This window comes from Oncorhynchus tshawytscha, linkage group LG22, assembly GCF_018296145.1.
Source record: "Oncorhynchus tshawytscha isolate Ot180627B linkage group LG22, Otsh_v2.0, whole genome shotgun sequence".
NCBI lineage: Eukaryota > Metazoa > Chordata > Actinopteri > Salmoniformes > Salmonidae > Oncorhynchus > Oncorhynchus tshawytscha.
Window position 1 is genome coordinate 25187207 of NC_056450.1, and position 27846 is coordinate 25215052.

General features: G+C 43.3%; 2 protein-coding genes across 4 annotated transcripts; one reads left to right on the plus strand and one right to left on the minus strand.

Moving 5' to 3' along the window:
- The first annotated feature begins 656 nt into the window (after positions 1-656).
- LOC112222170 (transcription factor-like 5 protein) lies at positions 657-5785 on the plus strand. 3 transcript variants are annotated; one of them, XM_024384831.2, is made up of 7 exons: positions 657-786; positions 1413-2129; positions 2277-2427; positions 2536-2698; positions 2856-3054; positions 3761-3902; positions 4031-5785. In XM_024384831.2, exons 2-7 carry the CDS (start codon positions 1414-1416, stop codon positions 4154-4156), a joined length of 1497 nt encoding a protein of 498 aa, XP_024240599.1. In that variant the 5' UTR covers positions 657-786; position 1413; the 3' UTR covers positions 4157-5785. The 3 variants fall into 3 exon arrangements, with proteins under 3 accessions (XP_024240599.1, XP_042159914.1, XP_042159913.1); XM_042303979.1 differs by having other exon boundaries at positions 661-1181; XM_042303980.1 differs by lacking the exons at positions 3761-3902; positions 4031-5785 and adding an exon at positions 3344-3741.
- Positions 5254-27327, minus strand: col9a3 (collagen, type IX, alpha 3). Its single transcript, XM_024384830.2, has 32 exons — positions 26990-27327; positions 25679-25747; positions 24195-24230; positions 24021-24092; positions 23720-23773; positions 21671-21706; positions 21416-21439; positions 21184-21237; positions 20488-20541; positions 20192-20233; positions 19978-20034; positions 19689-19742; positions 19532-19585; positions 19285-19338; positions 19091-19144; positions 18877-18930; positions 18626-18679; positions 18495-18548; positions 18070-18123; positions 17429-17473; positions 16087-16140; positions 15896-15949; positions 15020-15073; positions 14857-14928; positions 12234-12269; positions 11871-11915; positions 11720-11752; positions 7345-7491; positions 7172-7226; positions 6868-7050; positions 6556-6633; positions 5254-6364 (listed from the first exon to the last, which is right to left on the minus strand). Exons 1-32 carry the CDS (start codon positions 27053-27055, stop codon positions 6180-6182), a joined length of 2037 nt encoding a protein of 678 aa, XP_024240598.1. The 5' UTR covers positions 27056-27327; the 3' UTR covers positions 5254-6179.
- Positions 27328-27846: the final 519 nt, after the last annotated feature.

Genomic DNA, 27846 nt, shown 5'->3' on the forward strand with positions numbered 1-27846 from the left:
TATGACCAAACTGCACATTTTAGAATGGCCTTTTATTGTCCCCAGCACAAAGTGCACCTGTTTAATCAGCTACTTGATTATGCCACACCTGTCAGGTGGATTGATTATCTTGGAAAAGGATAAAGGCTCACTAACAGTGATGTAAACATATTTGTGCAATTTCTTTTTGATAAATACGCTTTTTGTGAGTCTGTACATTTCTGGGATCTTTTATTTCAGCTCATGAAACATGGGACCAACATTTTTTGTTTTATTTTGTTAATTTAACATTTATTTAATTAGGCAAGTCAGTTAAGAACAAACCAAACCCTAAACCGGATGACGCTGGGCCAATTGTGTGCCGCCCTGTGGGACTCCCAATCACGGCCGGTTGTGATATAGCCTGGAATCAAACCAGGGTCTGTAGTGACGCCTCTAGCATTGAAATGCAGTGTCTTATTAGACTGCTGCGCCACTTATTTTTGTTCAGTATAATTAACATCGTTGAATGTTTGATTTACTAGCATTTAATGATGGGAGCAGTCAAGCAAGTTACCAAATCTCAAAAAATATTTTAGAACAACTTTCATGGACACTGACAGCAGAGGCTCTGTTTTTGAGCCAATGAAAATGCCTGACGTCAGTTGCCACCCAAGTTATTTTCTAATCACGTTCGCTCTCTTGTCTGTCTGTCAAAGTCGGTTGGTAAAATTCTAAACACGAGCCTGTTTTAAGACGACGATTTTGATAAATTAATGAACTTATAATTGAAGACTATTTTAAATACAAATATATCCATCTATTCAGGTAGTTATCAAATGTTTAATTGAGACAATTGTAAGGGTGGTGACTTTTCAGTCAGTGAATTATTGGAAAAGTTTCTGGCTACAGTAACTAACTTTAACTAGCTAACATCTGCTAGCTAACATTACCGCATATTTGTACGTTTACTCTTTTTAAGTTGACCAAATAGTACAATTTCAAAAAGCTATTTAGTTGGATAGCTAGCTATTTCACTTATTTCAGTAAGAATAAGTGTAGCTCGTTAACTGTATTTTTATTTACAATGACGGCCTAGGAACAGTGGGTTAGGTTAATTGCCTTGTTCAACAGATTTTTACCTTGCCAGCTCGGGGATTCGATCTAGCAGCCTTTCGGTTTCTGGCCCAACGGTCTAACCACTAGGCTGCCTGCAGTGTGAAGTGAGTTGACATATAGTAGCTGGAGTGTAACGTTAGCGCAGTTTAGATTAAGACGCGCGAGCTGGATTGATCGATCAGAGCGGGAAAAGTATCTTGCTAGTTAGCCAGAGATCAGCCCATTGATTTAGCTAAGGTTATAGACCCCGGTAACAGACAGATAGATAGCTATGGTGAACATGAAAGTAGTGTTCTTGTTCTAAGCTGACATTAAGCATATGTTTCTCTCAACAGGATGTCGATGTCCGTGGCATGTAAAACCATTAATGTGTCACCTGCTTGTAAAACCATTCATGTGTCACCTGCATTGGGGCAGTACAACCCAGATTCTGTTGAGGTGATCATGAGCCAAAACGGGTGTGTTCCAAATGATCAAAGCCAGATTTTGGGCACTGAGCTCAACCTGATGGAGATGACAGAAGTGGAGTACACCCACCTTCAGCACATAATCCAGTCACACATGGAGGCACAAGCGGCTGGTCCAGAGGGATCAGGAGATGCCCGGTTCAACACTACCGTATTCACCGTGGAAAACTCTGCACCCCAACCTACAAACTGCGAAGCAGAATACCCAGCCAAGTCTCCCCCGAACACTCCACCTGATGCTATGTCAACTTCAACTGATGAGCAGCAGTACATTCTCGGCGGCTTGAACCAGGGTGGACAGGTTGACATCAAGGAAATTAAAATGGTATTGGTCAGTGACGGGAACGTTATACCTGGAGAACGGACCCCCACCACTTGCGGTGAAGTCCCCGGCTCCGTGTTGGCTAAAATCAGGAGTGCAGTGGATGCGACCCAAGAACGTGGCTTGGAAGCATACAACAACGGTAGCACACAGCTATTGTCCAGGCCCAACCCACCCGCCCGAGTTCGCTTGGAGAAGAGGTTCAACTGCACCCCCTGTGACATCCCCAGACAACAGGATGTGCAATCAGCAGCTCTTAGCAAGTACGTTTTATCCCTACATTTTGCGTGACGATAATGTAGGCCTATACTAGCCATACTTTGTTTACAGCTGTAAATTCTCTACTACACTACTAAAAACACATTGTCATAGAAGTACTGAGTTACTCAACATTTGTCTTTCTTTTACAGTTTTTTGACAATGCTTCATCAATCTAATGAGGCGCAAGAAGCAGCAATGCATTCACAACCACAGAAGTGGGTGAGGTCAGATCGGGGCAACCCTATTGAGCTGTCATACCCATATGGAAGCATGTTCAACCCCATCGCTGGCGCCCGTCAAGTATGAGCAACATACTACTGATGTAACTAAATCATAAAAATGTAATTGTTTTATATTGTTACAAGGAAGGGATTCAGTGCTATGTTTTGACATGTCTTCTATTCTTAGGGATTTGGGAATGTCCCTCATATGCTTGACCCCAATAAGCATCAAGGGTTGATCATTCCAAAGAACTTCACATTCAGCTATCGGCAAGACAAGATGCCTGACAAAGTTCCATGCGTCAACAGCCCCAACCCAACAGAGGAGAAAGTTTGGGTGAAGGTGGAAGGTATGTATGTTCACTGTTCAGCTTGATTTGGAGGGCACTCATAACACAACTTAATGTACAGTCTTTCTCCAGCTTATTTTGTACATGTATTGTAGTATTGCTGAACATAACATCCAACTTTTTTTGTAACTCTTAACACCCTCTTTATCTCTTTCAGATGATGCTGTGGCGAAGCCTGCTAAACGCGGTAGGACCCGTGGAACGTGTGCTGTCAAGACCTCTGGCGTTGTCACAGACTCAGTGGAGGGAAGAGCAACTGGAGCAACTGGAGGAGCAGGCGCAAAAAAGAGAGGAGGGCCACCAGTGGAAAGTAGCCAGCGCAGAGAGAGACACAACAGCAAGGAGCGGGACCGCAGGTAATCAGACCCACACTTGTGCTTACACTTGTTAGGTTTTAGTTATCAGACTAAGAATTTGACGGACACTATGAAAGCTTAGACCAGGTTTATTCTTCCCAAAGAATCGAACAGCTGAATCGACAAAAAACATGTTTACAATAGTGGTGGTATATGTACCCCACTTTGGGTGGAGTCTCCTCCTTCTCGCTAAACATTTTCCTGCCTAGCAATAAAGATACAAAGTGATACAGGCAATAAATGGTTCCTCTTCCCTTAATCTTACCTGACCTCGCCCTCTTATCCACAGCTCCCTCCCTTTATCAGTACTGCCACATGTGATTGTTTTCCCTGCACTCATCACATTCTAAGCTTAATTGCACCCACCATAACCCTTCCTCCTACAGATAACCATTAACTCCTGGGTTAGACCCTCGACTATGGCACCCCTCATGTCTCTAGCATAACTAATGATTAATAATATTCAACGTTTTTAGAAATCTGAACCCATCACACTTATACTCATACACACAAACTGTTGCTTGTTTTACTCTCTTGGGCACGTTATTACTTTTGCTCATTAGCATTCACACTTTTACATGGTACATTTGTCAAAAAGGGCTTCACAGCACAGCAAACCATACCTAAACCATAAAAGAAAAAAACACACTGACACTTAGTACACACCTCAAACAGAAGCTCCTGTCAGTGACACCTTTTACTCTAGGAGGAGGATCCGCTTCTGCTGTGATGAGCTGAATGTGCTGGCGCCATTCTGTAACCACGAGACGGACAAAGCCACCACCCTGCAATGGACCACCGCCTTCCTCAAGTACGTCAGAGAGGTGTACGGGGACTCCATCAAACAGGTGAGTGCCTGAACTAAGTTGATAGTCCCTACGTGGCTATGACCTCACTAACAGACATATTGCAATGTTGTAGTGTCCTGATGCACAGGTATTCCTAAAGTGGTGACTGACTCTGCCCTCTTCCTCAGGAGTTCCAGGGCACGTTCTGTGGCAAGACTGGTCAGAGGCTCAAGCCCAGCAGTGCCTCAGGCCAGGTCATGGTCCGCCAGGAGACAGCAGAGCCATCTAGCACCCTACAGGCATCGGAGCAGTAAATACACACACCTATTTAATAATTATTCTATTTATTAATTTATTTTACCCTCAAGAGTAGCTGTGATCCATCGGGTTTGGCTTTGGAATGTTAGCTGTCACAAAAGCATCAGGTATTGCCAGAGGGACAGACATCCGTTTGATTGTTTTTTTTCAGGGGAGAAAAGGGATTTTGGTGTTCTGTTTATTGCTTTATTTCTCCTCTGATTATTATCCCCCTTGACAGAGCATGTACTCCAACATGTAATTTTCCATCTTGATCAATTTGGGCACAGTTTTTGTATCAAGAGATTTCATAAATGTTTATTTTTGCTTAAGTGTTCAAGTTTGACTAATATTTGAAACGAGCTTCCCTTCCAAACCTCATGATTGACAATAATTAAAATGGGTGAAGGTTTTAAGTTTGACCATGGAAGTAACATTCCAATGTGGTTTTGAGGGTCTTGATTGTACAATGCAAGTTTAACTGCACTCCAGGACTCCTATGGATCAGGTTAGTGTGTATGATGAGGAAGGAGAGATGTTTTTTTATACAACTTTACATAATTGTGATTCTTTGAGCCAACAAACCTTTTTATTAAAAAAATGCTTTACTGAAAGTCATGCACAGGAGGCACTGTTTCTCTAGGATAGGAGTTGAACATGATCTACTGACTAGATTTCAGTTTAGTTAACAGATGTTATATAGTTCCATTTTTAATCATACGTGCATCTATCTGCAATTGTAATTTATTTTGAATGTGTTTTATACAGGGTTTTTTGGTACTTGTGGCAACAGTAAACCACATTAACAAATGCAGCCTTCTAAATGTATATTGTTCAGTGTTGCTCCACTCTGTATATACAACTCTGGAAAAAGTTCAGTTTCCGTGACAGTTTTTCATATTACCTTAATATTAGATATTTAAAATAAATGTGACTTAATGTACTTGCCTTTGTGTTTATCTCCTGATTGTTTGATTGCATAAACATTCAGTTGGTTAACTTGATATGTAGAAAAGAGTAATGTTTTACTGAAAAGTGGCTTTATTTGTTATTTCTTACAACATGGTGCTGTAGCAACTTACTGTACATACAACAGTCACCCACAAATAATAAATAGTATTTAAAGTCATGTATATTTAATAGTTACAGCACCGGTACAAAGTGGATGTGGTCATTGCAAAATAAAAAAGAAAGCACAAATTGTTAATGAGTTATTCTACAATTACAATTTCTGATGCATCCACATTTTTTTATTTTCAACTTAATGGAAGAGATTTTTAAATCAAACATGTAATCATGAAATGTGAAAAAAGGAAACGGGCAACAAATAAACTTGACAACATAAAAAAAACACTAGTCTAGCAAGAGTTGGAAAATAACGTGGTTGCATCAATATACAAAATCGGGGCACATAGGTTTCTTCATTGCCTGTTACAGTACACCCAAAGCTCCTTGGCAGAGACTTCATTTTGCTCACTGGCACATATCTTCTTATTTTACATTTTGTAAGCTTGTCCTGTGAGGGAACACTCGGGTCTAAGCAGAAAGGACCTTGACACATGCACATTCACTGCAAGGACAATCACAGTTTTAGTGTTGGAGAGTTATCTTCCAGACAGGGGGTGAAACAACTAAAGTACATATTTTTACACAAATGTTTTTGAAAATAATGGCCTATAAGCACTTTTCCAGTAAAGTTATTTTTCAGTTTTTTTGTTAAATTGTAATTTACTTTCAATGGTATTTGACACGATTGCATGTGTTCTCTAGTGCTCTTGTGAAACGTTTAATCAGCTTTGTCCACTTCATAGATGGATGGATTCTACATTTTTGTCTTTGTTTCTTCTTTGTTTTCCCAAACTGCTCTTTTCCTCTTGGGATGTCCTCTTCCTCTCAAAATAAATCTCACATCTGTTGTTACTGTTCCCGTCTTGTTTTAAATACATTCAAGAGGAAACTGTGACTTGTCTTCTCTCCTCTCCTTCTCTTCCTCTTTTTCACCTCCCGGGGGGGCTAGTTCCAGGATGAGGGAAGTAATGTTTAATGGTTCTTGGGATTGGAGGTTTTCCCATGGACATTTGCCCCCTGGCAGGCGGTAGTGTCACAGATTCCTGGGGAGCCCGAGTGCCCAGTCCTTCCTGTCCTACCTGCCTCTCCAGGCTCACCTGGATCTCCTGGGGATCCGTCACGCCCGTCTTTGACGATTCCAAGCACTCCTGGGATACCTACGGGCACAATGTAGGGAATGAGCCAAGTTTCCCAACAGGGATACATTGATTTAAACAGGGAAACCGGCACTACTCTCCAATATAGGTTCAGGTGTCCCACAAAAGGGTTTATACACAGGCAGAGACAGTATACTGATGCAACTCCCCAAACCACTCACTGTGAATGCACAGTGTATAAACTGTCATACCTTGGTATCCTTGGTCTCCAATGGGCCCTTCGATGGCCTTTCCGATGGGTCCCTTGTCACCCTGTTCACCAAGATCACCTGTTGAAGAGACAGAAAACAAATGTTACTAAAAGAAGGTAATCTATTGGCGCTACAAATTGCAATAGGCCCAACATAGAGATGGTCACACTTGTCTGTACACTTCTTATGAGATATACAGTATGTTCTATGCTGCAAAGTTACTATCTGTAAGTCCATTGCTCTGTGCTTAACAGAAAGGCAGACATTTTGAGTATGTTCTTGACATGGACCTGTGTATCTCCTGTTACTTACCTCTGGGACCGGGGTCTCCCAGGTCTCCAGGCAGTCCTCTGTAGCCAGGAGGTCCACGGGAGCCAGGGTGACCGATAGACCCAGTCTCTCCTACTTTCCCTGGAAGTCCGGCAGCACCGGGGCGACCCACTTGGCCAGGGGACAGGGGCCTTCTGAGGTTGGCAGCCAGCTGTGCAATCTGATCTGAGGAAGGACAGAGGAAGATACATTTGCAAACACATTCCTGTAAAAAAAATAAACTAATGTCCTTTTTTGGTCATTTAGACAAGGACACTACAGCCCTTTTGATCTCCAAAATCCTCACCATCAATCATAGATCCACACAATTCTCTAATGTGCTGTTCACTTGCCAGTTTACCCTGAAAACAGATGCAGAAAAGACAGACATTTCATTCAGCAGGTGTCATCAATCCGAGGCATTCTTGGCGCAGGGACACCAAGTTTACAGGGATCGAGGTATTATCCCTGGTTACTCACGGGAACACCAATCTTGCCAGCGATTCCAGGCAGACCCTGTTCACCCTGGAAGCCCATTAGGCCTGGTTTCCCAGGAACCCCTCTGGCTCCGAGCTCTCCCTGTGGTCCCACAACACCTTTAGGTCCCAGCTCGCCACGCTTCCCAGACTGTAAACACAAACAAACAAAAATCGTATCTACAGCTCTTGCGTTCACTCAGTAAATGTCAAACAGATGTTCAGTTGTGAGGAATGAAAGTGTTGATCTATTGCACTCTGTGGAAAAATTAACTTCTCCGACATCTTGATCTGAGGGAATCAGACAGCTCAATTGTTCCCTTCGCCTCAGAGCTGGTTCAGCAGTTAATTTTAGGTGACCCTGGAAAAAGAAACTACCTGACTTGTCAAAAGCTTTCTATGAAGTAAAAACTGTAGGCCTGGCCATTTCCTCCCACAATAATAAATAAAGTTGTGCAGTCCCTTGAGAACATCAGTGTGGGAGTGTATATGGCGTTGTATCACTTGATAATTAATCTAATGAACACAACAATAGCTCATAAGTGTCAGAGTTACTGTAGCTAGTTAGCACCATGGAGAGTTGTTGACCCACATCAGCGCCTTGGCTGTAATTACATTAATTGTAAGGCAAACTGTGCTGCAGATTAGCGTAGCTTCCTTCTCTTCTGTGGGGATGGCAGAGAGTGAGCTAATAACACTAAAGCAACCGTACAGCAAGCCAATTAATCCAGCTAATCCTAAAATGGGAGCTGGGAGGATCCCGTGCAATGAGTTAGTGCGTTGCAGTCTGGCCTGGACACCAGCGCTTAGTAGCAACACCACATCTCTGGCAACACATCAGACATGGCGCAGCAGGCAGAGATGGTCACCTTGCTTTGCGTTCTTAGGAAACTATGCAGTGTTTTTTTTTTTTATGTGTTATTCCTTACACTGTTACCCCAGGAAATCTTAAGTTTTATTACATACAGCCGGGAAGAGCTATTGGATATAAGAGCAACGTCAACTTAACAACATTACGACCAGGAATATGAGTTTCCCGAAGCAGTTCCTCTGTCTGGACCACACAGGATAATGGATCGGATCCCAGTAGGCAACCCAAAACAACGGCACCGCAGAAGGGGCAAACGGAGCGGTCTTCTGGTCAGGCTCCTTAGACGGGCACATCGCTCACCACTCCTGAGTATACTACTCGCCAATGTCCAGTCTCTTGACAACAAAGTTAGACGAAATTCGAGCAAGGGTTGCCTTCCAGAGAGACATCAGAGATTGTAACATTCTCTGTTTCACGGAATCATGGCTCACTTGGGATACGATATCAGAGTCGGTACAGCCATCCGGTTTCTTCCCGCATCGCGCCGACAGAAACAAACACCTCTCTGGTAAGAAGAAGGGCGGAGGTGTTTGCCTTATGATTAACGAGTCGTGGTACGATCATAACAACATACAGGAACTCAAGTCCTGTTGTTCACCTGACCTAGAATTCCTAACAATCAAATGCCGACCGCATTATCTACCAAGAGAATTCTCTTCGATTATAATCACAGCCATGTATATCCCTCCCAAGCGGGCACCTCGACAGCCCTGAAAGAACTTCATTGGACTCTATGTAAACTGGAAACCACATATCCTGAGGCTGCATTTATTGTAGCTGGGGATTTTAAGCTAATCTGAAAACAATGCTCCCTAAATTTTATCAGCATATTGAATGCGCGACCAAGCTGGCAGCATTCTGGATCATTGCTACTCTAACTTTCGCAACGCATACAAAGCCCTCCCTCGCTCTCCTTTCGGCAAATCTGACCACGACTCTATTTTGTTGCTCCCAGCCTGTAGACAGAAACTAAAACAAGAAACGCCTGTGCTCAGGTATGTTCATCGCTGGTCCAACCAATCTGATTCCACGCTTCAAGATTGCTTCGATCACGTAGACTGGGACATGTTCCGGATAGCATCAGACAACAACATACGCTGATTCGGTGAGTGAGTTTATTAGCAAGTGCATCGATGATGTACCCACGGTGACTATTAAAACCTTCCACAACCAGAAACCGTGGATTGATGGCAGCAATCACGCAAAACTAAAAGCGTGAACCACTGCTTTTAATCATGGCAAGGCGACCAGAAACATGACCGAATACAAACAATGCAGCTATTCCCTCTGCAAGGCAATCAAACAAACTAAGCATCAGTATAGAGACAAAGTAGAGTCGCAATTCAACGGCTCTGACACGAGACGTATGTGGCAGAGTCTACAGTCAATCACGGATTACAAAAAGAAAACCAGCCCCATTGCGGACACTGACACCTTGCTCCTAGACAAACTAAACAACTTCTTTGCTCGCTTTGAGGACAATACAGTGCCATTAACACGGCCCGCTATCAAAACCTGCGGGCTCTCCTTCACCGCAGCCAACGTGAGGAAAACATTTAAACGTGTTAACCCTCGCAAAGCTGCCGGCCCAGACAGCATTCCCTAGAAGCGTCCTCAGAGCATGCGCAGACCAGCTGGCTGGCTGGTGTTTACAGACATATTCAATCAATCCCTATCCCAGTCTTCTGTTCCCACATGCTTCAAGAGGGCCACCATTGTTCCTGTTCCCAAGAAAGCTAAGGTAACTGAGCTAAACGACTATCACCCCGTAGCACTCACTTCCGTCATCATGAAGTGCTTTGAGAGACTAGTCAAGGCTCATATCACGCTACCTGACACCCTAGACCCACTCCAATTTGCTTTACCGCCCCAATAGGTCCACAGAGGACGCAATCACACTGCCCTAACCCATCTGGACAAGTGGAATACCTATGTAATAATACTTTTCATCGAATACAGCTCAGCATTTAACACCATTGTACCCTCCAAACTCGTCATTAAGCTCGAGACACTGGGTCACAACCCCACCCTGTGCAACTGGGTCCTGGACTTTCTGACGGGCCACTCCCAGGTGATGAGTGTAGGAAACAACATCTCCATCCCGCTGATCCTCAACACTGGGGCCCCACAAGGGTGCGTTCTCAGCCCTCTCCTGTACTCCCTGTTCACCCACGACTGCGTGGCCATGCACGCCTCCAACTCAATCATCAAGGTTGCAGATGACACTACAGTGGTAGGCTTGATTACCAACAACGATGAGATGGCCTACAGGGAGGAGGTGAGGGCCCTCGAAGTGTGGTGTCTGGAAAATAACTTCACAATCAACGTCAACATAACAAAGGAGATGATCGTGGACTTCAGGAAACAGCAGAGGGAGCACCCCCTATCCTCATCGACGGAACAGTAGTGGAGAATGTGGATTGTTCCTCGGCGTACACTTCACAGACACACTGAAATGGTCCACCCACACAGACAGCGTGGTGAAGAAGGCACAACAGGCTTGTCACTGAAAACACTCAAGCTTTTACAGATGCACAATCGAGAGCATCCTGTCGGGCTGTGTCACCGCCTGGTACGGCAACTGCTCAACCACAACCGTAAGGCTCTCCAGAGGGTAGTGCGGTCTGCACAACGCATCAACGGGGGCAAACTACCCTCCAGGACACCTACACCACCAGATGTCATAGGAAGGCCAAAAAGATCATCAAGGACAACAACCACCCGAGCCACTGCCTGTTCACCCCGTTATCATCCAGAAGGCGAGGTCAGTACAGGTGCATCAAAGCTGGGACCGAGAGACTGAAAAACAGCTTCTATACCAAGGCCATCAGACTGTTAAACAGCCATCACTAACATTGAGGGGCTGCTGCCAACATACTGACTCAAATCTCTAGCCACCTTAATAATAAAAAATTGGATGTAATAAATGTATCACTAGTCACTTTAAACAATGGCACTTTATATAATGTTTACATACCTTACATTACTCATCTTACATGTATGCCACACGGCCATCGCTCATCCATATATTTATATGTACATATTCTTATTCTTTCCTTTACACTTGTGTGTATAAGGTAGTTGTGAAATTGTTAGATTACTTGTTAGATATTACCGCACCGTCGGAACTAGAAGCACAAGCATTTCGCTACACTCGCATTAACATCTGCTAACCATGTGTATGTGACCAATAAAATTTGATTTGAGGGGGAAAAGATAGATGGGAGAGAGGCAATAATAATGGAAAGAGCAGCTAAAGATGTTATGTAAGATAGTGAGAAAGGGACAATGATAGACTGGTCTAGTAAGCCCAACTAAGTAGGGGTTTGGCTATACTCCTAATAAACGAATGTGATTGCAATGTTTTTGGTCGTTATCTACTGTATTAGAGAGACAAAGTTGTCAGTAAAATGTGTCTCAATGTAGAGAGTTGGGAACTAGGACCTATACATTTTACACTGGCAAGGATATACTCCACAGTTTGGATAAAGATGAAAAGATAACTCACCTCTCCTTTTTGGCCAACTGGACCAAATGGACCCTGAGAATGACCAAAAGATTGTTGACGAATAAGACAAAGGAAATTGGATGACATACATGTTTTCATTGATTGAATGTATATTCATTTGACTGAATTTAAAATATGAAGGATAACTTACAGGTTCTCCATTCTCCCCGGGCAAACCATCAGCTCCTGCCATGCCCTAAACAGAAAACACAAGTGAATATTTGAATAACAACAATTAGGTGTGCATGGGAGCTTCCATAGAAAATATAATGTATCGTTATGTGCCTACAAAAGTCAAATATACCCTCACATTATCTTCCAAAATGAGCCCATAAATCCATATCCCCAACTCTATAACCTTTCCCATTATCTTTTTGACAATATTCTCTCTGAAGCCCTTAAGAGACAGAAAATCCCCAATATCAAACTGAATGAAGACAGTGGGAAGAGGGTTACTATGGTATTATCATTCTTAGCTTAATTTGACCCCAAATGTAAGGAGCTACAAGTGTACCATGTCTCCTTTAGGGCCTGATGCTCCAACTGGACCCTGTGAGAGAAACAGAACGAGAGAGTGAGGAGAGAGAGAAAATGGCTATGAGTCCATGGTTGTGAAGTCCAGTAGCAGAGCGCATGGCTCGATAGATGGCAGGCTGTGTGTGCGGAGTGAGATGGAGAGAGGGATGGAGGTGTGGTGGGTTATGGAGTGGAGTGGGGCAGCCTAGGAGCTGGATAAAGCCAGGCTTTGTTCTGCCCTCGGCTCCTGAACAGGAGGCTGGCTATGTTACCTTTCGTTACAGTATGAATACACACTGCCAAGGCTCCACCCTATAATAATGTTCTGATTCTGAGTGAGCCCACACTGCCCAGGTTATAAGCACAAAATGGTCTGCTCTTCATGGGCCTGGCAGGAGGAACTGTGTGTGTGTGTGTGTGACACACGCACGCTGCAGTGTATGTTTCTGTGTAAAAATACAGTTGAAGTCAGAAGTTTACATACACTTAGGTTAGAGTCATTAAAACTCCTTTTTCAACCACTCCACAAATTTATTGTTAACAAACTATAGTTTTGGTAAGTCGGTTAGGACATCTACTGTGCGCATGACACAAGTAATTCAACCGTATATGTACAGTTGAAGTCAGAAGTTTACATCCACCTTAGCCAAATATATTTCAACTCAGTTTTCACAATTCCTGACATTTAATCCTAGTAAAAATTCCCTGTTTTAGGTCAGTTAGGATCACCACTTTATTTTAAGAATGTGAAATGTCAGAATAATAGTAGAGAGAATTATTTATTTATCACATTCCCAGTAGGTCAGAAGTGTACATACACTCAATTTGTATTTGGTAGCATTGCCTTTAAATTGTGTTTAACTTGGGTCAAACGTTTCGGGTAGCCTTCCACAAGCTTCCCACAATAAGTTGGGTGAATTTTGGCCCATTCCTTCTGAGAGCTGGTGTAACTGAGTCAGTTGTGTAGACCTCCTTGCTTGCACACGCTTTTTCAGTTCTGCCCACACATTTTCTATAGGATTGAGGTCAGGGCTTTGTGATGACAACAAAGTCAAGGTATTGGAGTGGCCCTTAAGCCATTTTGCCACAACTTTGGAAGTATGCTTGGGGTCATTGTCCATTTGGAAGACCCATTTGCGAACAAGCTTTAACTTCCTGATTATTGTCTTGAGATGTTGCTTCAATATATCCACATAATTTTCCTGCCTCATGAAGCCATCTATTTTGTGAAGTGCACCAGTCGCTCCTGCAGCAAAGAACCCCCACAACATGATGCTGCCACCCGCGTGCTTCACGGTTGGGATGGTGTTCTTCGGCTTGTAAGCCTCCCCCTTTTTCCTCCAAACATAACGATGGTCATTATGGCCAAACAGTTCTATTTTTGTTTCATCAGACCAGAGGACATTTCTCCAAAAAGTACGATCTTTGTCCCCATGTGCAGTTGCAAACCGTAGTCAGGCTTTTTTATGGCTGTTATGGAGCAGTGGCTTCTTCCTTGCCAAGTGGCCTTTCAGGTTATGTCGGTATAGGACTCGTTTTATATATATAGATAGGATATAGATACTTGTGTACCTGTTTCCGCCAGCATCTTCACAAGGTCCTTTGCTGCTGTTTTGGGATTGATTTGCACTTTTTGCACCAAAGTATGTTCATCTCTAGGAGACAGAACGCATCTCCATCCTGAGCGGTATGATGGCTGCATGGTCCCATCGTGTTTATACTTGCGTACTATTGTTTGTACAGATGAACGTGATACCTTCAGGCGTTGGAAAATTGCTCCCAAGGATGAACCAGACTTGTGGAGGTCTACAATTTTTTTCTGAGGTTTTGGCTGATTTCTTTTGATTCCCCATGATGTCAAGCAAAGAGGCACTGAGTTTGAAGGTAGGCCTTGAAATACATCAACTGGTACACCTCCAATTGACTCAAATGATTTCAAGTAGCCTATCAGAAGCTTCTAAAGCCATGACATAATTTTCTGGAATTTTCCAAGCTGTTTAAAGGCACAGTCAACTTAGTGTATGTAAACTTCTGACCCACTGGAATTGTGATCTGTCTGTAAACAATTGTTGTAAAAATTACTTGTGTCATGCACAAAGTAGATGTCCTAACCGACTTGCCAAAACTATAGTTTGTGAACAAGAATGACTCCAACCTAAGTGTATGTAAACTTCCGACTTCAAATGTAGGTATTGGACTAGGAGTGGTGGGGGGATGCCTTCTAGGGGACATTTTTGTCTTTCAAAGTCCAGTTGGTGTTTGTGTGTAAATGCAGCCTTAACAATCATGCCCTAACATGTTCTGTGTGTGTGTGTGTGTGTGTGTGTGTGTGGGTTAGGTTGTGTGTTAAAGACTCTCTAGTTAAGGGATTTTCATTGACAGAAATGTCTCCAGTGGATGGACTCATTAACTCAAGACAATTTTGGGTCAGTTGGTCAAGAGTTCTAATCAGTAAAAGGCATAGCTACAAGTAAAAGGCCTGGTTTATTCACACAAGGACATCAGTGTAGTTGATAGGGATGTTTGGGCTTGGAACCCGTGGTGAGGGGTTCAAATCTCCACTTTTGGTCACTTCAGAGAGGTCTTTGGCCAGTAAGCATTCTGTTCGGAGTCACACTCACCCTCTCACCAAATCCGCCGCGAATCCCGGTTGGTCCGGGAAGGCCAGGGTCACCAAGAGCCCCCTTTATTCCCTGTTGAATATGACAGACACCATAAGAACACTCCAACATTCAATTGATATTTGGTGGGACACCTCATTCCGTATCCTATCATGCTACTGACCTGGAAGCCTTTGCTGCCCTGAACCCCGATGTTGCCCACTGGTCCGACGCCCCCCTAGGAAACGCACATCATGTTAGCACAATAGGAAGTACACGAGGGCCTAAAGACAATGGAAGTAAATCTTAGCCTGACCTGTGACATTGACCTGCATTCCCTCATCCAATATTATCAAACCTTGCCTTCATGAGACTACAATAAAGCAGGACATGATTGTGTTTATAACTTTGAAAGAGGAGGATATTGCAGTTGTGTGTGATGAAAGAGGCACAAGAGTCATAATTTGTGTAGAAGTTGATAAAATCACTTGTTTGAATATGTCTTATCTGAGGAATGCTTTGAAAGTGACACTGCACCCAGCTGTGATGGGGAAGTGCCACCTGGCTTTAGACCCAAGGATGTATCCTGCATTCCCTCCCTCTGGGGTTCTGATGGGGAACCAAAGACAAAGACCCCTCTGTCTCTGACCCTCTTTCCTCCATCCCCATTTCATACATTCCCGTCTTCCCTACTGCCTCCATCTCACTGGAGGAGAATAGCTGTATATGGGGTGGTATGGGACTATATTTTCCCATGTGTGTAAGAACATGTTGTACGTTACTATGCAACAGTCTCCTAGTTAATCACAAACTATTGTGTTTTATCATTTAACTAATAAGTGGAAGTTTTCATCTTTATCCTCTCTCAATCATCATATATAGCCCCATGAAGATATGAAACAACAGATTTTTCCTACCAGGAGTCTGTTTTAACCATGCGTTTTAATGCTATGTTGACTACTATTCTGATTGGTGTATGGCTCCACTCTACCCACTGGCATCTTAACAGGTGGATGCTGCCATGTTTCCATAGTATTGTACTTTGACCTAGACTACTTACAGCCACTCCTCTGGGTCCCGCCTCGCCCCTCTCTCCTGGAATACCAATGTCACCCTGTGGGAGGAGTCAGATTATGGTGCAGGCAGTTGAGAGGAGCTGATACACCATGACTGCATTGTAACAAAATTACCCACAATACAGAAACCCCTGAAATACCCCACAAGTGCCCCAGAAGCCCATCAGATACATACAGGAATACCTGGCTCTCCAGATGGCCCTGCCTCTCCCATCTCTCCTGGGTCACCCTGGGAAGGAAAGGGGAATGGTTATGTGGTGGCTTATGATCTTTACTGCAATTGGCTAAATGGTTCATCTGATTGTATGATATCATTTATGACATCACTGTCTATATATTTTTCCTGAAAGTGTGATGTAATTTGTGACATCACTGTCTGTATGGTTTCTCTGATTGTATGATACAATTTGTGACATCACTGGCTGTATGACATCCCTGTACATATTTATGACATCACTGGCTGTTTCTCTGATCCTATGATATCAGTTGTGACATCATTAGCTGTATGTGTTAAAACATCCAGCTTCTGTCAGCTGATTCTAGCCATCTTTTATGGTTAGTTCTAGTCAGGCAGCTTAGTCTCCCATTCAGAGGACACCCACTTTTGTTAGTGCCTTACTAGTCAAGGTCACGCCAAATAATTATCACCACATCTCCTTCAGCTTATCAGTGGCCTTGATTCCCAGGACTTCAGTTTCAGTTAGTCTATGACCCCAGCACGCTGTGTGTTCAGAAACGTGCTTTCCCCATCCCGATGAGCACTTCCAAAGTTTTCCCTCGGGCTGAACTTTTTCTCCTTTGGACTGAATCCCTGTATGTCTGATGTTTAATTATGTGTGCATCTAAACGACCACATAGTCAGTTCTCACTGGACATGATTCTCAGTTATCTGAACCATGAGTGGTCAGATGTGTGTGTAAATGTGGACATCTTCTTCCATTAAACTCCCATTAACCTGGACATCCGCCTCATCCTTGTTCTGACCAGAAATTCTAAAGTGGTTGCTTTGCTACCGGCCTTAAGCCAGCACCCAAGGTTTCTTATTACATTCATGGTCCTTTGATTCACTACAATCGTAACCCTACCCCTATTTTTCAGTAGGATTCCATCCTTTCATTACACAATATCAATGTGACATCACTGGCTTTATGACATCACAAAACATTTCTGACATGACCAATGATGTGGCACACCTGTATGACATTATTGCAATGAGTCTTTATGACATTCCTATCTGGATTATGTGCATATGACATCATTGGACATATGACATCACTGTCTGTATGCTGTGCCACAATCTTTTTAACGTCACTGTTTATTCATAGCTGTCACAGTGTGGACTAATGGACATTATTAGGTCCTTCTAGGCATTTATGTTGTGTGTTTGACACCCACTGATTGTGACATTGCTCTTATAACTATGATATCCTTCTCTTTATGGCCTCATTGACATCATATCCCTGTCTTCATGAAATCACTATCTTCATGACTTAGTTATGCATTGTTGCCATACTCACAACTCCTCCTTTGGCGCCCTTTGCGCCAGCCTTTCCTTGTAACCCCTGAAATACAGACATAGAAACATGACTGGAGTAGTGTCCACAGTAGTAATATGATGCCATGGGACTCGGGACTGGTTAACACAAGGTGGGAGACAGAGTTAAGGGCTAGTTAGTATATATTTCTTTAGTCTACTCTGTCCTGTGTTCTTTACTGCAGAGCATAGAGGCACTAACTGTTGTCTATTTGAGATGTGAGAATGTCTATATTTAATTTTTTTACCTTTTATTTAACTAGGCAAGTCAGTTAAGAACAAATTCTTATTGTCAATGGAACAGTGGGTTAACTGCCTGTTCAGGGGCAGAATGACAGATTTGTACCTTGTCAGCTCGGGGATTTGAACTAGCAACCTTTCGGTTACTAGTCCAACTCTCTAACCACTAGGCTACCCTGCCGCCCTATTGAAAATGAAAATCCATACAGAGTACAGAGGTACTAACCAAATGGAAAGCATCTCTGTCTGTGTAGTCATTAGAGTGTGTAAGAGAATCAGTGTGTAAGGGCATCTCCCAGTAGGAGGTACAGTGGGACACTAACCGATAATGGCCAACTAACCCTACACAGTGGGACGCTAGATAATGTAATGCTCGATACTCACAGGAAGGCCGTTGGGTCCTTTCTCACCGGGTACCCCATTCCGTCCAGCGTCTCCCTGGCAACGCAGAGAAACACTGTCACTATGTCATAAAAAAAATTGAGATTGCTGGACAATGTGGAGCTGACAAATGAAAACTATCGCCTGCGTCCACATGACTGTGTTTTGTTGATTGTTCTTAAGGCTCGTACTGAACTAAGGAAAAAAAGCTTTCCAGTTGTCTGTTTTTAAAACTATAGTGCTTTGTGTTTTATGTTATAAGTGTGTTTGCAACTTTGTGTGCTGCTATTTTGGCCATGTCTCCATTGTAAAATAGATTGATCATCTCAATGAGACTAACCTGGTAAAATATAATCAGCCACACCCTCACTGTGGACTCATGGGAAAGAGAGCAGAGAGCATGTTGGGAGAAAAGGGTGCCACTTTACCTTCTCGCCATCCAGTCCCTGGGTGCCATCTTTCCCGTCTCTGCCTGGGATGCCCTGCGGGAGAGAGAAACACTGTTGGTCAGGGGTCCAAGACATCTGTTATCAATAGAGATTTGTATTTTATGACTTACGGGCTCCCCTTTGGGTCCTGCTCCGCCAGAAACTCCCTTTGGGCCAATTTTGCCCTGTTGAGAAATGATGAGAAACAATGTTACAGTACCTGCAATGAACTGTTTGTAGCACAACATTAGATCCTTTAAAATCCCCTGTACTCACACCATTTACAATCATATGACTGTTTAGTCTGCTGTTGGATTAGAAATGACAGTTATCAGACATGTAAATATAAATACAAAAATGTATATGTGTATTATTTACTCACAATCTCTCCCTTTGGCCCTCTAAATCCCTCTGGTCCTTTCTCTCCAGCATCACCCTGGAATTATCAAATGACACACACAGAGCTTTTTATTGATGGGACCAATGGCAGACATCTAACACAATGACAAAGATCAGCACCGAAGTGAGCAGTGTATGCCTTGTGCAGTATGAGTTATACACTCCTCAACAGACAGTACAAACAAGGAGAGACTCACTGTCTTGCCGATGATGCCAGCAGTACCAGGTTTGCCTCGGAAACCTGGTAAACCCTAAAACGAGAGAGACAAAGAGAGATAATGCATTTTAATCAGTAAAACTGAGAGCACATCAAGTTTCCACTGCAGCCCATTGAAGTGCTGGTCTGTAAATTAGAGATCTTGACAAAGACCTTCAGAGGCGTGGTACTCACCCTGTCTCCTACTGCCCCCATTGGGCCCTGAAGTCCCCTCAAACCACGAGGACCCTGGGAAACAACAGCACAGGATGGTTAGGGACCAGCAAAATCAATCATAATCACCATCGGAACCAATCAGAACATTTAACAGTGCATAGCATTCACACATCAGGGCTCAGGCAGAAAGGAATCGACAATGTAAACTGACAGCCAACAGATAGACATGTCCGTGTTTTGAACCACAATAGGTGACAAACCTCACCTGCAGGCCGACAGTGCCGGGAATCCCTGGAGGACCAGGTGGGCCAGCATTACCCTGGGAGAGAGGACACGCAGTTAACAACACATAGTTAACATCTGGATAAAGACTTCAGACGAGTCAAATACTCTGATTTTCACACTTTCAACTCTGATCTCACCTTCTCTCCATCTTTCCCGAGCTCTCCCTTATCTCCTTTGTGACCTGTGTGACCCTAAATAGAGAGAGAGAGGGAATGATGAAAGGAAAGACAGACAGAAGAAGCAAGGCATACATATTTAGAGATGGATGGTGAGATATAGAGAAAGACAGGGGTAGACGGGAGAGGGAGAGATACAACAGTTAGTTTTGCTGACACGTTTGGTAGTGAGTGGTGGAACCGCCAACCAGATGTGTCACATTTATACACCCAGTGAAATATCTGGCTCATTGTTTTGTCCTGTACCCACCTTGAATCCAGGCATTCCTGGAGGGCCAGAGGGGCCAGGAGGACAGATGGCAGGACACTATAAAGGGGACAGACAACACTGCATTAGGTAGTTATGTAGTAAAAATAATGTGACACTGCTGTTGTGCATAGCAGTCAGTACAGTACAGTACAGTACAGTACAGGGTTCATGTCCGTAAATGTGTTGGGTCTAAAAAAAACATTCTGACACTTACCAACAGATCTCCACTGCCATCAGGGAGAGCCCCAGGAAGACCCTTAGAAAGGTAGAGAATGCCATTTAGATTGATATATAAATGAATGAGTAACATTTCCACCTTTTTCTTTAAGTATTTCTTCACCCCACATCTGAGGCCATTCATCTCCATTCCTTGTGAAAACTGCAATTATGCTCTAGAAATCCACTAGGTGGTAGTACATGGATGCACTGACTGATGTCAGTTAAACAATGACAATGGGGGATTTCACTAATGTGAAAAATCAGCAGATAATGTGGATGTTCTGTTCTTACTGGTGGTCCATCAGGGCCGGGAGGCCCGGATAATCCTGGAAGACCCTCAGGGCCCTGGGAGAGAGAGCGAACACACAGGTCAATCAACAGGATTAATTTGCATATAAACTGCACAAAATCAGTGCATAGAATCACATTTCCCCTACCTTCATCATGTTAAACTAAATCAAAGCTGACTCTTCCTTGCTGCACCCCTGGTCAGCAAGGAAGAAACTCAACTGAAATCATGATCACTCCAATCAGTCCTAGTTCTCTCTCCAGGGACCTCTCCCCACAGAGATGAAACCTTATGCTGGGGTAGCCCACTAACAGGACCCCCTCCACTCATGGGCATTCTGATTCTCCCACTTGACTACTGTAAACGGTCATTGTTGGTTGATTCAAGCAGAGGTTTATTTAAAAAGGATTGGACTGAAGAGACATGCCAGTCTTGTCAGAAGTCTCTAGCCTTGGTCCTGGAGTGATCATGCTTCTTTCTGGTACTGCAGTCTTTGTTTCTTTGTCATTCAGTGGTTAAACAGTTAACTCGCCAACTTGATTACTTAATCATGAATTAGCAGCGAGTCCACTAGATATCCAGTAGCGGCAGTCAAAGAGCATATTACACAACTGGTTAAGTGTATATTTCCCTGTTTTCTGGCTGTTTGACATCTTTCTTAAAAATCGGGATTGATTCATTAATTGGTCTTCACTCACCGCTGGTCCCTGTGGCCCGATTCCACCCTCAAGCCCATTGGCTCCAGGTGGCCCCTGGAAACAATAGAAATGGGTTAGGTGAGAGCACACACACACGCAAGCATTCATGCACGCAAACACATGCATAAATGTATAATAAGACACACATATACATGCAAAAAGATCCACACACACACACACACACACACAAAGTGACAACATAAGAAAACTGTTTATAATCATCTGTACTCACTGGAGCTCCTGGTCTCCCTCTGCCCTATGGAAGACAGGGAAAGGCATATTAAGACATACATACACATCAGTTTGTGTACACTCCCACATCGGTGTGTCTCTTGTAGGTAGGGCCCAGCATGTTTCTTGGCCATGTGACCTGACCAGGAAACACTCTGGGCCCTAGTTATGGGTTTAGCTGTAGACAGGTGAGGGGGTGTTCTGATAGGTGACGTTGATGGCATGTAACAGTGGTGGAAGATTTAACAGTACTTACAGGAGGTCCACCTGGCCCAGAAGGTCCAGCGTCGCCCTGTAGAAACACAGAGACAGCCCCTCAGATGACTTCAACAGATAAAATGAAACATGAGACTAGGTGAGAACTAGGTTAAAAACCTAAAACATTAGTTCCATGTTCTTGTGCCAAAATTGTTTCGAGAACTTTGGGAAGGGATGACGTGTCAGCATTGAGTCATGTATCAGTGAGCCAAAACTAGACCAACTGCCTTGGTCCACATAGGTGAGAAACAATTGCAATTATTACATTATTATAAACAAGACCCTGTGCTGCAGTGACACTCATATGACCCACAGCAAGAGCCTAATAAAGATGTACCACCCCCCACTCCATCCGATGCTTTCCTTATTTTATTTCGCTTTTCCTGTCGACACTTTCATTCCCCCCTCACATCCCCTCCTTTGCCCTCCAACCCCTCCTCTGTCCTCCTCAATCCCACTCGATCTCAGCTGTGTTTGGAGTGTCTGTGTGGTGTGAGGGAGAAAAAGACTTACAATCAGACTTAACATAGTGGTGTCACAGCAACCCACACTGCATTCCACCCTGTGTCCGCTGACTTTTCATTTGATGAGTGTAGACCGGTGTACAACTGCACATACTAACACATACACAGTAAGACACTTGCACACACACTCACTCACGCATGTATAGTCACATCACTCATGCACCTGTACACATACGCATGCATATGCACACACATACAGCCACACGCCTGTATGTCTCCTGTGATGTATGGAATGTAATGTATGGTGGTTAGTTTTCCCTTTTCCTCTCTTTACTGTTATTCTCAGTATCTCTGATGTTATCTGCTTGATTTGAACTAAGGTCCATGAAACTACACTAACCTTTGTGCAAAGTGAGGCTGAAGTCGTCACTGCTACAACAAAGCACACATGAATTACTTTAACAGTAAAAATATACAGTATCCTTCCCTACTCTAAGCAGTAAAGACGCTGCATATGGGTGTCAAAGAGCATCGGTGCATCTCATTATCTACTGAATGTTTTGGGGAGGTGGTCGATATGTCTTGACAGAGAAAGGGAGTTCTTCTCTGAAAACAGTTTTAGTCCATATTCCTCAGGGGGAGGGAGAGAACACCCAAGCTTGTCAACCTTCACCCCATTAGTACATGGATGTTAGCCAGGAAATATCAGGCAGGGTTTAAACCAATTGCGGCACGGCACTTTTAATCCAGGTAATTAGGCAGTCAGTTAACACTCACATCCTGATTAATGGGACTAATTAGTTGAATTGCAGAGGGCTGCCTCCACCTTGACAGTGGAGCCATTTATACCCTTCAAGTTGTAATCACAGAACCTTTTTAACACCCTTTAACCTACTATTTAATGCATAACTCCCAACACTTAACCATAACCAGTCCTGTGGTGCTAGATAACATTAGTGTAGTACTTTCATGCCTTCCTCTGAGGATAACGGTATTTCTTTTTTCCAATAGCAACCAAGCTGCAGATCCCTCTATTTCCTACAGTCTGTGCCGGTTTGGTGGGAAGCTGTGCACATTCCGGGTGGGATTAGGGAAGCAGCGGCCAGCGGCAGATAAATCTGACTCAGAATCACCCGATCTCTCATTAAAAACATTCCCACAAAGGGTCAGAGCCTGTTCGACAAATCTGCCCCGACAGGGAGAAAACAGAGGCCTGAGTAGGTACCAGCTTTAGCCCACCAAGGTCTCTCCAAGAAGCACACTGTAACTAACCCCCTTTCTCTCTTTCTGGAGGGTCATACAGTAATGATACATAGAGGAAAGAATGGTACCTTCCTCAGCCTAAGGTCATAATGTGACCAGCTCTCTGTATGTGTTTTGATAAACTGAAGAACCTCGAATGGTTATTGACTTTGTCACTCTGGACCTGTATCTCTGTGCGTTTTTTTTTTTTAGTGGGTGATTGAAATATACACTTAACTGCCCAGAGGGGCAGTCTTCAGTTGAAGAGGTCATTAAAGTCAATGGGGCACATCCAGAGGTAAACAGCCAGGAACCCGGAGAGGGAGAGGCACTTCACTTACCACATCCCCCGGAGGACCGTCTTTCCCAGCAGGCCCATCAGCACCTGTCAATCCCTGAGGAAGAATGACAACATCATGGAAACATTATTAGACATTATATTGTGCTATTTCTGTAAATTGCTATATTCAACTGTTTAGATAGATGGCAGACATATAATGTTCTTATCAAGTTCTCTAACAAGAGGAAGCTATGAGCCAATTGCTCACACTTGTTCTAGAGGACAGGTTACTCGCTCTGTATGCATGAATGCAGGTAATATCAGGACCAGGTTGTGTGTGTGATTTTCTACAGGTCACTTACGTCCACCCCAGGGAGGCCAGGCAGGCCTGGGTTCCCTGGTCCTCCTGCTCTCCCTGCTTTCCCCTTGGGTCCCTGAAACATTGGGACAGCTCAGTGTTATAATAATCACACACCCTACACAATTGGGTTATTGATCCGTTGTTGTAAAAGGCTCTATTCTGTTGTTATACTCACAGCTTTTCCTGAAAGTCCAGCCGGGCCATCTTTGCCCTGTTAATCAAAAGAAACAACATAAAATTCCAAAAGGACACGTTTAAGAGGCATCTGCCTTTGATTTCAGTCTGGAAAATTGGACAGATTTGGAACATACCATGCTCTTAAATAAGTTGTCTGTGAATACAAATCTAGTTACAAATGTTACTCAATTACTGTGTGTGTGTGTGTGTGTGTACATGCATGTGTGTTTAAAGACTAACACCATTTCATCAGAAAGTTGTGAAATATGGACATCCTTCTGGCCATTTTTTTTCTCATAAAATTTAAATCGAAACACAACTGAAATGAAACCCACCCTAGAGCTATAAATGGAATGGCTACCAGTGATAGACCGACTGGTAGCCAGTTGGTTGTAGTAACCCTCTGCCCTAAATCACCCAATGGGCAATGGAGAGAAATAAACAGTGCTAAAATGGACCTGATGGAGCAGAGTGGTCACATGATGAAAGCCTCCAGTTGGTTTGGACAGGGGGTAGGGAGGGGAGGGGGAGGAGGTGTGAGGGGTAACTTTAGATGCTCTCGTAGAGTATGAATGAATGGGTCCTCTGTATGGCTGGCTGGTCTTCCAAGCTGTGGTGAATTGACTTTACTCCACCAAAGCAACACAAGTATTCAATCCCCAAAATATAATAGACAAAATATAATACACACAAAATTGATAGACAAAGATACAGTATGTATATCAAATTTATGGAATTTCTGTTATGATCAGTAAAGTTGTTAACGTATGACATTTTTGTAGAAGTTATTTGTGTTTTTAAGCACATAATCCAATTTCCCCTCTAACATATAGTATAAATATGGACTTGATGTCTGGTTTAAGTTGCGATGTATGGCTTTTCCCATATCTGTCTGTCTGGCCAATAGGAGGCCTGTGTGCAGAGTGTTTAATGATTACCAAATAAATACCTGTGGCACAGGGATTTGACTCTCAGTGGGAGGAGTCAATATGTTATAAACTGGATTACTAGAGTGCATTTGACCACAATTTTACTGCAAGAGCCATATTGAAACACTGCTATCAATGATGGGAAATGTAATATACTTGATCAAACTTGATTAGAAAAAGAATATCAGTCATACTTGGATTTTCAGTCCATTTGATTTAGATAGGGGGGAAAAAAAACTCATATTTTTCTCTAATAAATTGTAGAAACTTAAACTACTTTGATTATTATTAGGATCAAATACAACACCTTCCCTATAAACAATTGGCATAAAGCTTAATGTACTGTAGATCCACGTAGGTAACTGTTCAAATTCGTTGTGACAAGAAAGTGCTAAAGTGACAAGTTTCTTGATTGCCCCAGCCATGACGACAATTTAAATCAGTAATTGGATGGCAAACCTCTGCTCTACTACAACACTCCACTACCTTACAGTGGTAGTGGTCTCAAAACCAATAAGAGAACCCCACATGCATCGGTGTCTGGCTAACTCACATCAGTGCCATCCTTTCCATCGGGTCCCGGGGGTCCTGGCGGTCCGACTGCTCCTCGTGGGCCGGGTCTCTGCAACACAAAACCATGACCTCAAAAATCAATACAACAAAAATTCCCGGAAAACAGTGATCATCGTGCTATAAATGGCCTAAAATCAAACTGCTTATGTCTAGGCTACTGTTAAAATAGACATGGAAGGAATGTGCGCATTAAGGATGAAAACAGACAGGATACAATTACACCAACAACAACAAAAAAGCCTAAAATGCTTTGAAAGTGGTCGAATAAGTGTGAATTGATCGTACATCATTATTCAGAACACAAATAAACACAAATACAAATAAAATGGTCACATTTTGCAGGTTGCAGTAGGCAAGGTTAAAATGCATTTCTCTTAATCTCCTAAACAATAAACTACAACCAAATAAACATACATTTCCCTGATTCCGTTGTAAGAATGTGAAAAATATTAATATGTACTACAAAATATGATGCCAAAGCTATGCGAATCAAATAACCGTTAAACAACCATGCGCACTGGCGCAGAAATGCCCCAAATGACGCATAGACAGTGCGAATCAATCATGGGGTCACAAACTCATAATTTAAGTGTAATAAAAGGATGAACATATCACAAATAATTCATACAAAGAGTGTATTTGATATAAGACTGCAAAAATAAGCTTTCGTTCTTCCTAGAGCTTCCCAGGACCACGGCTGAATGAACAAAGGTGTCATTGTGCACAGGCCACTGGTCTCCAGGTTCTGCATTCCTCAACCTCAAGGAAAACATAACCCCGACTCCAGAAACGTGCAAGTAAATGAAAAAGATTGCTGCAAAGACAGTCCTTCACGGACACCTGTGTACGATTAAATAAACAAATGGATAGTGAGTTTGCTTAATCTGTACAATTTGACCGCATTGCTTCAATCGACACCTTATATATGCTACAACCTTATAAAACAAATACAAACGCAGGAACATAAACGAAATCGTCTATATATCACCGCTGTCTAATGTTCAAATGTTCATGTCAAAATCGATGGTAAATAGCCTAACAAACGTGCAGGTAGCTTCCTTACAGGTAGCCTAATTACTATGGAAGGATTAGACTGTCACATTTACACCCACAGGGTAGCCTAAAGCAGAAACTAGGAACTCAATGAGAATAACCTCATGCTAGTTATCAAATGCCTCTAAATACATCAGGCAGTTTACAAAGTAGCTACTTCCCGCAACTTCGAACACAGGGTAGCGGATGAAAACAGCAGGCATGGATTGATAACGGGCGCCCCAAAGCCACCACTTACCTGGGCTGTGGATGATGTCAAAAGCAGGCACAGCAAGAGCAGCCCGAGAGCTGAAAACATAGCCATGGCTCCCCGCTTGCCCCTCAAATCCGAGTTTACGCGGAAAAAGTCAAACTCCGTTCCCAGTCCTTATCGCTCGCTCTCCCCCAGGTTTCGTGACAGACCGCTCCTTCACTTTACAGCGCGCGGCTCCTGAATGGCTTTGACGTTGATTCCAGATAAACCCGAGCCTCCAGCCGAAGGGGCTGAGCTCAGTCGTACTGTAGAGAGGGATGAGGGAGGGGTGGGGACGATTGATGGAGGGAAGAGCGGGGTAGAGGGGCACGACTTCTGAGCCAGAAAAAGCGCAAAAAGTTTCTTGCAAATCCATGGGGGCCAATGACTGTATATGGGGGCACTACTGCCCAATCCGAAACAGACCTCTACAATCTTATCTCCAAGTTGTGCAGATCTAAAATGTTTGGGTAGGTGAAAGCAACATGGTGGAAACTTCACCCGCCTAGAGGAGCTACACCATATCCAAATCATTGAGAGCAACATGAAGTACCCACCCATAGGGAAGAAGCTACACTAGGTTTTGGAAATGATATTGGACCTGAAATCAGAGACTTCTGGGAGGACTGACCCTTCCTTGATCCACAACTAAGCTTCCCTTCCACCAACATGCAACTTAGGTTTGTAAAGCTTACAGACTGGCTCATCATACCAGGTAGCACATTGGATAAGCAAGCTACTCTGAATACATTCACCATTTTGACAGTATCCATGCCACTGCACTACACTGCTCCTCAGCGGTTAGCATAGTACAGTATTCAGACAAAACAAAGGTTGGAATATGAAGAAATGTATGATTCTAG

Excerpts from the sequence above, each read along its gene's own strand:
- LOC112222170 (XM_024384831.2), top strand. The coding sequence starts at position 1,414 with ATGTCGATGTCCGTGGCATGTAAAACCATTAATGTGTCACCTGCTTGT. Across the intron at positions 3,055-3,760 it reads AGCAAGGAGCGGGACCGCAG|GAGGAGGATCCGCTTCTGCT; the intron begins GTAATCAGACCC and ends CTTTTACTCTAG. Across the intron at positions 3,903-4,030 it reads ACGGGGACTCCATCAAACAG|GAGTTCCAGGGCACGTTCTG; the intron begins GTGAGTGCCTGA and ends CCTCTTCCTCAG.
- col9a3 (XM_024384830.2), bottom strand. The coding sequence starts at position 27,055 with ATGGCTATGTTTTCAGCTCTCGGGCTGCTCTTGCTGTGCCTGCTTTTG. Across the intron at positions 19,145-19,284 it reads TGGGGGCAGTAGGAGACAGG|GGTTTACCAGGTTTCCGAGG; the intron begins GTGAGTACCACG and ends CTCTCGTTTTAG. Across the intron at positions 18,549-18,625 it reads CAGGACCCAAAGGGGAGCCC|GGCATCCCAGGCAGAGACGG; the intron begins GTAAGTCATAAA and ends TCTCTCCCGCAG.